This window comes from Zophobas morio, unplaced genomic scaffold (assembly GCF_036711695.1).
Source record: "Zophobas morio isolate AGI-343-1 ecotype UQ-CSIRO unplaced genomic scaffold, CSIRO_AGI_Zmor_V1 ptg000012l, whole genome shotgun sequence".
Classification (NCBI taxonomy): Eukaryota; Metazoa; Arthropoda; class Insecta; order Coleoptera; family Tenebrionidae; genus Zophobas; species Zophobas morio.
The window spans coordinates 10,726,934-10,741,612 of record NW_026972117.1 but is presented as its reverse complement, the minus strand read 5'-3'; the positions used below and the strand labels follow the sequence as shown (position 1 = coordinate 10,741,612).

Here is a 14,679-nt window from a genome sequence, read left to right as displayed (position 1 = left end):
ATAATAGGGTTATTTTGTTGAGTTCCGATTAGCGTCTGTCTATCGTCTGTCGGTGGTTTCATTAGACACTTAATTTCCGAAACTAAGGAACCAATTACTTCAGAAATTTGTTAGTCAGATTCAACAAATTTACAAAATTTTGTGACTAAATGTTAGATCTCAAAAGGAATTTGTCTCTGTTGTGTAATAAATTTTCATTTTTTTCTATTAATTTTTTTTTTTGAAAGAGAATGTTTTAGGTCAAAGCCCGCGCAAGTAACGGTAATACAGTCAATGCGCATACATAGCTAATTAGGTGAACACACTCAATCTAACATTTTACAGTGTGTCAAATTTAACATAACTTAAATTTTAAAACCAGAAACTTCTACGTTAACAATTAAATTTTAATTTTACATTTGATGTATCAGGGATTTAGACTATCAACATTCTAACAAGGGTACGTATTCCAATTGGATAGATGGAGTATAGTACTGACAATAAGAGTACTATATTCCCAAATTTTCGGGAAAATCGAGTGAGCCATTCTTGATTTAATCAATAAAATAAATTGTCTCATTCATATTTTTTTGTGAGCCATTCTGTATTTCTAAATAAGGTGTCGATCATATTGAAATATCAATTAAAAAGTGGATTGTTACGGCTTGTTTGATAATTTGCCCAGTTTTTTGGAAGCAAAAAAGTATTTCTTTGCATTTTGTAGTCTAAAAAAAAAAGATTTTCTTGGTCCCACCCTCATTTCAATTATGATAATTTTTCTTATTGGTCGTAAGCCGAAGGACGGAGCTTAATTTTGGCTTTCTTTTTAACTAAAAACTTTTCCTTGAACAACATGTTTACTTAAAAACATATTTCAAATAGTAATTTCTCGTCGAAAAATAAGGATTTTGCAATTAAGCTCCGCCTCTTTGCTGACAACGAATACAGAAAAATCGTTACAACTGAGACAGGGCGGGTGGGAGGGGCTTATGATTTATCTTTTCTTTATTCTTAATGTACATACTCTTCACAAGAAAATAGAGACTGAAAACATGTTTAAAATGGTAAAATTTTATCCCCACTCTTTTCCACAAATTTACCATTTTAAACAAGTTTTCAGTTTTTTGTCGTGAATAGAAAACTACGCACATGCAAGAAAAAGAAAGCAAAAAACAAACCCCACCCACCCGCCCTCGTCTTAATTCTGATGAATTTCCTTATTCGTCGTGAGCCGGGGGGCGGAGCTTAATTTTGGCTTTCTTTTTTGCTTCAAACTTTTCTTTGAACAACACGTTTACTTAAGAACATGTTTCAAATGGTAATTTATCGACAAAAAATAAGAATTTTGCCATTAAGCTCCGCCTCTTTGCTGACAACGAATACAGAAAAATAGTCACGACTGAGACCGGGCGGGTGGGCGGGGCTTATGATTTGACATGATTTTTTTCTTAAAATAGATACTTTTCACAACAAAAGACTGAAAACATGTTTAAAATGTTAAATTTTATCTTCCACAACTCTTTACAAATTTACCATTTTAAACAAATTCTCAATTTCTTGTCATGAATAGAAAACTACGTACATATGTATAAGAAAAAAAAAGCAAAAAACAAAGCCCGCCCACCCGCCCTCGTTTTAATTGTGATGATTTTTCTTATTCGTCGTGAATCGAAGGGAGGAGCTTATTTTAGGCTTTCTATTTAACTTAAAACGTTTCTTTGAACAACACGTTTTCTTATAAACATATTTCAAATGGTAATTTCTCATAAAAAATAAGGATTTTGCAATTAAGCTCCGCCTTCCTGCTGACAACGAACACAGAAAAATAGTCACGACTAAGTCAGGGCGGGTGGGCGGGGCTTATGATTTGACATGGTTTTTTTCTTATATACATGTTTTTCAAAACAAAAGACTGAAAACATGTTTAAAATGGTAAATTTTATCTTCCACAATTCTTTACAAAATTACCATTTCCTTTAACTTAAAACTTTTCCTTGAACAACACGTTTAATTAAAAACATGTTTCAAATGGTAATTTGATTTTTCTTTTTTTCTATTTTTCAATTTTCTGATTCTTCGATTTCCGAATACATATTTTAATTTTTCGTTTGATAAACCTTAGATTTTTCGATTCGTCTATGTTTCCTTTCGTTTTTCTGTTTTTTAATTTTTCAAATATGTAAATTTTCGGCTTTCGATTTTTTGATTTCTAGATTTTTCAGATTTTCGATTTTTCAATTTTTTTAATTCAATTTGAATTTTTGGTTATTCAATTTTTTGATGATTCGATCTTTCGACTTCTCGGTTTTAGATTTTTCAATTTTTCAATTTTTCCATTTTCGATTTATCGATTTTCGATTTCTCAATTTTTTTCAATACTTTAATTTTTCGTTTTAGATTTTTCGATATGTCGATGTTTCAGTCCGTCAATTTGTCTGTTTTTAATTTTTGAAATTTTTTAATTTTCTACTTTTGACTTTTTGATTTCTGGATTTTTCAGTTTATCGATTTTTCAATTTTTTTTTAATTGAATTCCAATTTTCGAACATTCAATTTTTTGATGTTTCGAGGTCTCGATCTCTCGATTTTTCGACTTCTCGGTTTAGATTTTTCAATTTTTCAATTTTTCGTTTTTAGAAGTCTCAATATCTTAATTTTTCGACATGTTTATGGTTCAACCCTTTGATTTTTATTGATACTTCAGTTTTGGGATTTTTCGAATTTTTGGACTTTTCGATTTCTCGATTTTTTAATTTTCTGATCCTTCAATTTCGCAATATTTTAATTTTTCGTGTGATAAATGTTTCAGACCCTCAATTTGTCTGTTTTTTAATTTTTCAAATTTTTAGAAAAATAAGGATTTTGCAATTAAACTCCGTCTCCTTGCTGAAAACGAATGCAGAAAAATCGTCACAACTGAGACAGGGTGGGTGGGCGGGGCTTATAATTTGTCGTTTTTTTTCTTCTTAATATACATACTTTTCACAACAAAAGACTGAAAACATGTTTAAAATTTTAAAGTTTAAGTTTTCAGTTCAGTTTCTTGTCGTGATTAGAAAACTACGTACATGTAAGAAAAAAAAAGGCAAAATATAAACCCCGCCCACCCGCCCTCATCTCAATTGTTATGAATTTTCTTATTAGTCGTGAGCCGAGGGGCGGAGCTTAATTTTGGCTTTCTTTTTAACTTAAAACTTTTTTTTGTACAACACGTTTACTTAAAAAACATGTTTTAAATGGTAATTTCCTGTAGCAAAATAAATATTTTGCAATTAAGCTCCGCCTCTTTGCTGACAACGAATGCAGAAAAATCGCCACAACTGAGACAGGGTGGGTGGACGGGGCTTATAATTTGCCTTTTTTTCTTCTTAATATACATACTATTCACAAGAAAAGGCTGACAACATGTTTAAAATTATAAAATTTACGTTTTCAGTTCAGTTTCTTGTCGTGAATAGAAAACTACGCACATGTAAGAAAAAAAAGGCAAAATATAAAACCCGCCCACCCACCCTCATCTCAATTGTGATGAATTTTCTAATTCGTCGTAAGCCGAGGAATGAGCTTAAGTTTGGCTCCTCTTTAACTTAAAACTTTTCCTTGAACAACACGTATTTCTCGTAGAAAAATAAGGATTTTGCAATTAAGCTCCGCCTCCTTGCTGACAACGAATGCAGAAAAATCGTCACAACTGAGACAGGGTGGGTGGGTGGGGCTTATAATTTGTCTTTTTTTTTTCTTCTTAACATACATATTATTAACAAGAAAAGACTGAAAACATGTTTAAAATTGTAAAGTTTAAGTTTTCAGTACAGTTTCTTGTCGTGAAAAGAAAACTACGTACATGTAAGGAAATAAAAGGCAAAATACAAACCCCGCCCACCCATCCTCTCTCAAATGTGATGAATTATCTTATTCGTCTTGAGTCGAAGGGAGGAGCTTAGTTTTGGCTTCCTTTTTAACTTTAAACTTTGCTTTGAACAACACGATTTATAAAAACATGTTTCAAATGGTAATTTCTCGTTGAAAATGAAGAATTTTGCACTTAAGCTCCGCCTCCTTGCTCACAACGAATGCAGAAAAATCGACACGACTGAGACAGGGCGGGTGGGCGGGGAAAACATGTTTAGAATGGTAAATTTTATCTCCCACACTTCTGTACACATTTACCATTTTAAACAAGTTTTCAGTCTCTTGTCGTGAAAAGAAAACTTCGTGCATATAAGCAAAACAAAGGCGAAATACAAACCCCGCCCACCGACCCTCCTCTCAATTGTGATGAATTTTCTTATTTGCCGTGCGTCGAGGGAGGAGTTTAGTTTGGCTTCCTCTTTAACTTAAAACATTTCCTTGAACAGCACGTTTAAATAAAATCATGTTTCAAATGGTAATTTCTCGTAAAAAAATAAGGATTTTGCAATAAAGCTGCGCCTTCTTGCTGACAAGGAATACAGAAAAATAGTCACGACTGAGACCGGACGGGTGGGCGGGGCTTATGATTTGACATGGTTTTTTCTTAAAATAGATACTTTTCACAACAAAAAACTGAAAACATGTTTAAAATGGTAAATTTTATCTTCCACAATTCTTTACAAATTTACCATTTTAAACAAGTTTTCAGTTTCTTGTCGTGAATAGAAAACTACGTACATGTAAGAAAAAAAAAGGCAAAATACAAACCCCACCCACCCACCCTCATTTTAATCGTGACTAATTTTCTTATTCGTCGTGAGTCCAAAGGAGGTGTTTAGTTTTGGCTTTCTTTTAATTTAAAACTTTTCCTTGAACAACACGTTTAATTAAAAACATGTTTCAAATGGTAATTTGATTTTTCTTTTTTTCTATTTTTCAATTTTCTTATTCTTCGATTTCCGAATACATATTTTAATTTTTCGTTTGATAAACCTTACATTTTTCGATTCGTCGATGTTTCATTCCTTTAATTTTTCTGTCTTTTAATTTTTCAAATGTTTAAATTCTCGATTTTCGATTTTTTGATTTCTAGATTTTTCAGATTTTCGATTTCTCAATTGTTCCCAATATTTTAATTTTTCGTTTTATAAATGTTAGATTTTTCGATATGTCGATGTTTCAGTCCGTCAATTTGTCTGTTTTTAATTTTTGAAATTTTTTAATTTTCTACTTTTGACTTTTTGATTTCTGGATTTTTCAGTTTATCGATTTTTCAATTTTTTTTTAATTGAATTCCAATTTTCGAACATTCAATTTTTTGATGTTTCGAGGTCTCGATCTCTCGATTTTTCGACTTCTCGGTTTTTTAATTTTCTGATTCTTCAATTTCGCAATATTTTAATTTTTCGTGTTACAAATGTTTCAAACCCTCAATATTTCTGTTTTTTAATTTTTCAAATTTCTAGAAAAATAAGGTGCAAAATCCTTTTAAGCTCCGCCTCTTTGCTGATAACGGATGCAGAAAAATTGTCACAACTGAGACAGGGCGGGTGGGCGGGGCTTATGATTTGTCGTTTTTTTTTCTTCATAATATACATACTTTTCACAACAAAAGACTGAAAACAGTTCAGTTTCTTGTCGTGAATAGAAAACTACGTACATATAAGAAAAAAAAAGGCAAAATACAAACCCCGCCCGCCCACCTTCATTTCATTTGTGATGAATTTTCTTATTCGTCGTGAGTCGAGGGGCGGAGCTTAATTGCAAAATGTTTATTTCTCTGTAAGAAACTGTAATGTGGAGCATGTTTTTAAGTATGACGTTGAAAGAAAAGTATAGGTATGTGATAAGAAAAAATAAGTTAAAAATAAGCAATGGGTAAAGTTAGTAGCTGAAATTACATATTGTAATTTTTCTTTTCATAAAAAACTTGTCTAAAATTTCTCAAAAAACTCTGGCATTTAGATCTCGACGTGTTGATTCCATAAATATCGAGTGTTTGTGGTCACTGAGTAAAATTTTCCAAACAAGTGGTCTGAAATTCGAATTTTTTGAAATTTCTAACAATTGGGATAAGATTATTACGTCCCCTGAAGTACACTGTAACTTCTTAGAAAAAATTAGAAAATTAAAATAATCCTTATTATTTAAAGTACAAATACATATGGACTGCTAAAATACGAATAAGTCAGTCACAATGTATAAGAAAAAAATACATTTTGGAGATAATGAATATTACAATAACAGCAAATAAAATCAAGGCAGATTCATAAACTACAAATACAGGAGTGTGTTATTTTGTGAGATTTATGTGTCATGTACTAAGTAAAACTTTGAGATGACGTCATCAAATTATACACGATATTGTAGCATACATTTAAAATTTGACAGCAATCGGTGTAGTAATTTCGACGATTTTCTGTTTAATGAAAAACGACGCAGACGAGAGAGGACAGACCTACTTTTTCATGCTCTAGAAGTTATGAAACGTCTAGAATGTTGTAAATTAGATAGTGTTTTACAAAAAATTCCTAATTAATTATTCTACTTAACAAACTTTTGACAAATTTATTACGTGATTATATAACTGTATCGTTCATTTCACCTTAATGTTTAGCAGTGCCTCTAGTAGTAATATTTTCACAGATGAGTGCATATTTTTTAAACTCGGCGAAAGACTATTTAATGCTTTGGAAAAATTATTGCAACATTCGTTACAGGAACTGTAATAAGATCGTGAGTAATGAGAGTTATCTATTTTTATTAATGAGTCAAGAGAACATTAATGTCAGAAGCTACTTTTGGTGAGATTTAGTCGAGGTTCATTTTTATATCAAAGCACTAACTAGAAAGAGTCATGTAAGAAATCGTACTTTTGAATTAGATGATTAAAAAATTCCACATTTTTCACAAAAGTTGCCCTATTTTCAGAGTGATAATAAGGGATAACGCTCTCGCAAGATCTGTAAACAGTTTTATAGCACTGTGTGTACAGTTTGTTATTTATGTCACAAGTTTGGCTTAAATGTACATTAGCAAATTGCATTTGGGCCATTAGAGAAGTGAATTTTAAATTTAATGGCAATGTGCAAGGGTTTAAACCCCAAATTAGTTCAGCGAAATATACATTTATGTGCTTTAAATTACAAGCTAGGTTTTTGCGTTGACCTTTGTTCTAAAACTGCTTCATCTAATATCATTGGTCTAAAGTGTCCTTAAAGAGAAATTTACGTTATTTATAACTAGTGCATTAAAATTAGCGCATGTGAACATTGTCAGGTTTGTATTGTCTAATTATTAGCCATTTCGTGATTACTAATTACTGTTTCTTTTTTCCAGGTAAGTCGCCTACTCTAAACTCCCACCATGCGAGCCAAAATTTAGTAAGTGGTAATAAATTTTTCGATTAACGTTCCGAACACACCATATTAAAAATACACCATATTGTAAAAGAAACACACATCTGCCTCCTTTTCTGGATCATACAAGAAGAAAAACTCTTATAAGCACGCATCATAAATCCCTTCAAAACGAGAGACATCCTGTCTCCAGTAGGAGCGTCGCGTCGTAACCCGGGTGTAACATATTTTTTATTTGATAGTTTAGTTTGGCAACTTTGACCCAGATTTTCGCAAGGGTTGGAAATCCGCTAAAAAACCCATTTCGCAAATCCCTTTTTAATCGCAATCTATCGGCTCGCGTCAACACGAAAATTAACAATCTCGTTATCAAGCCAAACATCATAACTGATACCTCGAAGACTGTTTTCGGGTATTACCGGCGTTTAGTTACGCATTACGCAGTGATAAACGACAAAGCTGACGTTTCCTTTTAGAAAAACTTTGCTGGCACGAAAGCTGATTTTTGATAAATTGTTCTCAGATTTATCGCCAAGTTTTACGTGTCCATTTATGGCCTTGTTATGTCAGTTATAAAAGTCTCGGCGAGGAGAAAGAAACTATCTCTTAATATTTTTCGATGGAATGGCTTATTTTGTTTCAGTGTTTTAACGAGAGGGTCATAAAAGCGACCGATTTATGGATCGTGGTCAATGCGGCTTTCATTTATTATGGCTAGTGCCGCTTTGCTAAAATATTGACTAACTACAATCTAATTCGACACTATAAAGATCGTTTACGAAATAATGTGGGTTTTCTGGTAAACTAATTGATTTATTTTTCCGGTGTTACAATCAATACGGATTTCGTCGAAGTCGGCGTGATTCTTTGAACGTAAGAACAATTAGATTCGTCATGTTTTTCCACAAAGTGACTTCATCGATATCAATATTAGAGTATTCAATAAATCAACGATTCATCAAAACCGGAATATTTTCCAAGAGCGACACGATGTGGTTAACCTTGAACGACAACGTAAAGGGACTCTAGAACCAAAAATACGATAATTACGTTTTTCCCATGAGGAAATTATTTAGTCCTTGGACCAAAAATTAGTTGTTTAATTTTAATTTACGCCATTAATAATAACACAGGGCAAACGCATTTAAATGTTGTTCGTAATTTCGACAGTGCAGTTGTTTAAGAATTTAGAATATGGAGAAGAACGGTGCTTCTCAGGGGTTCGTTCTTTCGCTTTTATTGTTTTATTTTATGCATGAATATATATTATGTATGAGTTCTCTTTAACTTATAATTTATTAGGTTATCTGGCGAGCAGGAATGGGTATAATTTTAAATAAAAATCAATTTTGCATGTTGTTTTACGTGCATATGTTAACTGACGTTGTAGTTTGCTGTACAAACGGTGGGCAATATTAACGCTATTGTTGTAATAAGGCCTGATTTATTAATGTTACAAAATTTATGGTACCGTTATGGCTAGAAGTTATCTGTCATATTCAGCCTACTGGCTACGTGTGCAGTATCTGATTACCCTGATTACACATGTTGCTAATGCAACTGTTGAGGTAATAGTTGTAAATTGGGTGTCATGAGACCGACAGTTAGTGTCTGCAGATGACCTAAAGATGTTTGGTCTAATATATCTCGTCATTGATTGTAAAATTAATCCATTTTTGGTTTGTGGAAAATATATTCGTAATTTTCAAACTTATAATCACAAATAACTTCGTAATATTGTTACATATTTAGTTAAAATTTTAATTAATCCTAAATTAAATATTGTTTAGAATGTAGCGAGCCGTTTGAGTCCGCTAAAAGGTGACGCTTAGAATTTTTCCCGATTTTCTAGCTCTATTATTAATATTGTTCTCTAGGCACAACATAACATAGAAATAAATTAAAGAATTTCTAGAATGTTGATTGATTTTTATATTAAAATAAATTTGAATGACGAAAACATGAGTTGGAAATTACTAGAGCCAAACCTGATTCCTTTTTTTTTACTTGCGGTGATTGTTAAATCTTTATAGAAATTTTTAACGTATGCAAAAGAAAATTTTAGAAAAACTGATTAACACACGTAAACACAACCTGTTTCTTTCACAATATTTTGTATATTCTAAAAAATTTCTTTAGGTAGGTAATTTTTTATCTAATTATCGAAATTTTGGGATTTATATCTCGACCAGGTAATTCGAAAAACAGCGCCTGCTTGTGGTTCTAGGCCACATTTTTGAAATATTTAATTTCGAAATCAGATTTTTAAAAGATTCCAAAAATTGCCATTTTGTTTTTGTTGCAGAAAAATGAGATATTACCATTTTTGGAAACTTTAAGAATTTAATTTTGAAACCGAATATTTAGAAAATCTTGCTATGATTTTCGAATCAGCTGGTCGAGATTTATATCACAGAATTTTAGTGATTTTAACGCAACTTTGAAATTTTTGTCCTTTTTGGAGCTTTCTGAAAATGACAAACAGATTTTTTGGTTGATTTTGAATTGCAAACTTCATTCCATGAAATAAAGTCCAAAGTAACTTCTGCAGGTCAAATTCAAAAAAAAAAATTTTTAGGTCATTTTCGAATGTGTTCTGAAAAAGGCCAAAATCTTCGAAATATTCGGTTTCAAAATCAAAACTTTAAAATATCCCAAAAGTGGCTATATTTCATTTGGACAAATTTGGAAAAATTGGCGATATTTTCGAATAAATGAAGCCGAAAATAAATTAATAAATTTTGCAAATCGAAATGAAAAAAAAGTCCAGATAATTTTGAAAATGCTCGGAAAAAGGTCAAATTTTTGTCTGCGCCACCTTAGAAAATTTTTGACGTTTTTGGGAGCTCATTTGGCAATTTAGAGTTGCAGAAGTTATTTTCGACTTCAGCTGTTCGAATATTTCAAACATTTCTCCAGAATCGCCAAATTGAAAGATGGAAATCAGCTCGTCGGGATCTAAAAGAATTTTCGATTTTAAAGCAATTTTGAAATTTGTTACCTTTTTTCCAACACAGAAATTTTTGTTGTTGCTTTCGACTTGCACAACTCTGTAAGTTAAAATAAAGAAAAAAAACGTCTTTGGTAATTTTAGAAGGTGTTCTGAAAAAGATCAAAAATTAAATTTCAAAGAGGGAGACTGGAAAATTGAGGTTTTGGTAAACCTATCCCAAAATTTGCAAAAAAAAACTGAGATATAGATCTCGACGAGCTATTTCAAAAAGCGTAATCTATTGGTGGTTCCAGGCCAAGATTTTCGAAATATTTGGTTTGAAAATCAAATTTTTTAAATACATATTCCAAAAATAGCTATATTTCGTTTGGGCGAATCTGCAAAAATGGTTGTAATTTTGGAATAAATGAGGCCGCAAAAAATTTTTACAAATCGAAACGAACAAAAGGTGATTTTGAAAATGTTCGGAAAAAAGTCAAATTTTTGTTCGAGTATTTCAATAATGTCTCCAAAATCGCCAAATATGATTTTGAAACCGAATATGTATTACAAAACTCTTGGAATGATTTTCGAATCAGCTCACCGAAATATGTTTATGTCATCGGGATTTTAAACAATTTTGAAATTTTGCCTTTTTTCGAACAATTCCCAAAATTACCTAAAAAAATTTGTTTTGTTAATTTAGACTTATATGTGAAGTATTCTAAAAAATGAAGCCCAAAATAAGTTCTGAAAGTCGAAAACAACAAAAAAAGAGTCAAAAATTAAATTTCAAGGGGGGAGATAGAAAAATTTCAGTTTTGGTAAAGTTCCCTAAAAATTTGAAAAAAATTATGAGATAACTAACTATTTTGAAAGACAGCGCCTGTTCATGGTCCTACGCCACATTTTTAAAATATTCAATTTCAAAATCAATTTTTTAGAAAACCTAAAAATGGCCATATTTTGGTGTTCTGGAAAAATGGTCGGATTTTAAAGAGATTTTTGTATTGATTTTTCTCCCAAACGTCCAAAATGTACCCTCACTGTTTTTGGAATATTTTAAGAATAAGATTTTGAAACCGAATATTTCGAAAATCTTGCTATGACGTTCAAATCAGCTGGTCGAGATCTATACCACAGATTTTTAGGCTTTTTTTGAGGAGGCAACTTTGAAGTTTTTGATCTTTTTCGAGCTTTCCGAAAATGAGCGAAACAACTTTTTTGGTTGATTTTGACTTGCAAGTTGGAATATTGGATGAAATAAAACCCAAACGAACTTCTGCAAGTCAAAATAAACAAAAAAACTTTTTTGGTAATTTCTGAATGTTTCTAAAAAGGTCAAAAATTTCATAAGGGGAACTTTGGCAAAATTGTCTAAAAATCATATTCCCTGGCCAAGATTTTCGAAATGTTCGGTTTCAAAAACGGTCATAAGTTTCAAGGCAGGAGTTGAGAGTTGAGAGAAGAGTTGAGGTTTTGGTAGAGTTGTTCAAAAATCCGTAAAAAATTCGAAGATATAGATCTCTACGAGCTTTTTTGAAAAGCATAACCTGACCAGGCCAAGATTTATTTTTTGATCTGAAAATCAAATTTTTCAAATATTCCAGAAATAGATATATTTCATTTGGGCGAATCTGGAAAAATAGTTGAAATTTTCGAGTAAATGAAGACGAAAATAAATTCTACCAATTGAAATGAACAAAAAACATCTCTAATTAATTTGGAAAATGGTCGTAAAAAGGTTTAAATTTTTGTTTGAGCCCCTTAAGTTATTTTTTGGCTTCATCTGTTCGAATAATTCAAGCATTTTTCCAGAATCGCCAAATTGGAAAATGGTCTTTTTTGGGATATTTTAAAAATCTGATTTTGAAACCGAATATTTCGAAACTCTTGCTCGTCGGGATCTATAACATCATAGAATATTCGATTTTGACGCAATTTTGAAATTTTTTACCTTTTTCCGAACACTTACGAAAATTACCTAAAGAAATTTTTTTGTTAATTTCGACTTACCGGTCAAATATTCTAAGAAATGGAGCCCATAATAACTTCTGCTGTAAAACATTTTGACATATAGATCACGACGAGCTATTTCGAAAATGGAAACCTATTGATGGTTCCGGGTCAAGATTTTGGAAATATTCAGTTTGAGAATCAAATTTTTAAAATATTCAAAAAATGAAAATGTTCCATTTTGGCGCTTCTGGATAAATGGTTGGAAGGAATCAACTATGAGTATATTTAGATAATTTTCGAATGTGCTCGAAAAAAGGTGAAATTTTTTACCCTCCCCGTTTTGAAATTTTTTACCTTTTTTGGAGAACATTCAGAAATTACCTAAAAAGATTTTTTTGTTGATTTAAACTTGCAGAAGTTATTTTAAACTTCATTTTTTTCCAAATGGCCAAAATGTGCTGCAACTGTTTTTGGAATATTTTAACAATTTGATTTTGTAACCGAGATCAATCAACTTTGAAATTTTTGATCTTTCTCGATCTTTCCGAAAATGAGTCAAACAGATTTTTTGGTTGATTATGAGTTGAAAATTGGAATATTCGATGATATGAAACCCTAAGTAATTCTACAAGTCGAAATGAACAAAAAAAAAACGTTTTAGATAATTTTCGAATGTGTTCCGAAAAAGGTCAAAAGTTTCATAAGGAGCGGGAGGTTTAGAAAAATTAGAAGTTTTGGCAAAATTGTCTAAAAATCATGCTTCCAGGCGAAGATTTTCTAAACATTCCGTTTCAAAATAAAATTTTGAAAATATCCCAAAAATGACCATATTTGATTTTGGCGATTCTGATGATGAATGATCGAAATTTTAGCCCAAAATAAAAAATGGTCATAAATTTCAAGGCGGGAGATAGAAGAGTTGAGGATATAGATCTGTACGAGAAGATTTTCAAAATATTTAGTTTGAACATCAAATTTTTGAAATAAATAAACCTATAGGTAATTTTGAAAATGCTCGGAAAAAGGCAAAATTTCTGTCTACGCCCCCTTTTTTAACGTTTTATGAGCTCATGTAAAGATTATCTAAAGAAATTTTTTTGTTGATTTAGACTTGCAGAAGTTATTTTCGGCGTGATCTGTTCGAATATGTCAAGCATTTTTCCAGAATTGCCAAATTGGAATATGATCTTTTTTGGGATATTTTGAAAATCTTGCAATGATTTTTGAATCAGCTCGTCGGGATGTATATCACAGAATATTCGATTTTAAGGCAGTTTTGAAATTTCTGACCTTTCTCCAAACACTTTCGACAATTACCTAAAGAAATTTTTTTGTTTATTTCAAGCCCAAAATAACTTCTGCTGACATATAGATGAGCTATTTCGAAAATGGAAACCTATTGATGGTTCAGGGTCAAGATTTTCGAAATATCCAGTTTGAGAATCGAATTTTTTAAATATTCCAAAAATAGTCATGTTCCATTTTGGCGCTTCTGGAAAAGTGGCTGGAAAAAATCAACTAAAAGTATCCTTAGATAATTTTCGAATGTGCTCGGAAAAAGGTGAAATTTTTGACACCCCCCTGTTCTGAAATTTTTTACCCTTTTTGGAGAACATTCAAAAACTACCTAAAAAGATTTTTTTGTTGATTTAAACTTGCAGAAGTTATTTTAAACTTCATTTTTTCCCAAATGGCCAAAATGTGCTGCAACTGTTTTTGGAATATTTTAACAATTTGATTTTGAAACCGAGATCAATCAACTTTGAAATTTTTGATCTTTCTCAATCTTTCCGAAAATGGGTCAAACAGATTTTTTGGTTGATTATGAGTTGAAGGTTGGAATATTCGATGGTATGAAACCCAAAGTAATTCTACAAGTCAAAATGAACAAAAAAAAAAAAACGTTTTAGATAATTTTCGAATGTGTTTCGAAATAGGTCAAAAGTGTCATAAGGAGCGGTGAGTTCAGATAAATTAGAAGTTTTGGCAAAATTGTCTAAAAATCATGCTTCCAGGCGAAGATTTTCTAAATATTCGGTTTCAAAATCAAATTTTTAAAATATCCCAAAAATGGCCATATTTGTTTTTGGCGATTCTGATGATGAATTATCGAAATTTTAGCCCAAAATAAAAAATGGTCATAAATTTCAAGGCGAGAGACAGAAGAATTGAGATTTTGGATATAGATCTGTACGAGAAGATTTTCGAAATATTTAGTTTGAAAATCAAATTTTTGAAATAAATAAATCTATAGGTAATTTTGAAAATGCTCGGAAAAGGGCAAAATTCCTGTCTACGGCCCCTTTTTTAACGTTTTATGAGCCATGTGAAGATTATCTAAAGAAATTTTTTGTTGATTTAGACTTGGAAAACTTGTTTTCGGCTCCAGCTGTTCAAATATTCCAAGAATTTCTCTAGAATCGCCAAATTGAAATATTTTTGGCATATTCTAAAAATATGATTTTGAAACTCAATATTTCGAAATTCTATCAATGATCTTCGAATCAGCTCGTCGCGATCTGTATCATATAATTTTCG

General features: G+C 31.3%; 1 protein-coding gene across 5 annotated transcripts in view; it reads left to right on the top strand.

Annotated features, from left to right (window-relative positions):
* The window catches only part of LOC135127768 (potassium voltage-gated channel protein Shaker), an 843,060-nt gene that overhangs the window by 626,191 nt on the left and 202,190 nt on the right, over nucleotides 1-14,679 (top strand). The window contains exon 1 of one of the 5 annotated variants that reach the window (XM_064054371.1): nucleotides 8,413-8,470. The exons of the other annotated variants lie outside the window; for them this stretch is intronic. Coding sequence (XP_063910441.1) covers nucleotides 8,445-8,470 — 26 coding nt within the window. The 5' untranslated portion in view covers nucleotides 8,413-8,444. Of the gene's footprint in view, nucleotides 1-8,412; nucleotides 8,471-14,679 lie in introns of those variants that run through there. 5 annotated transcript variants of the gene reach the window in all.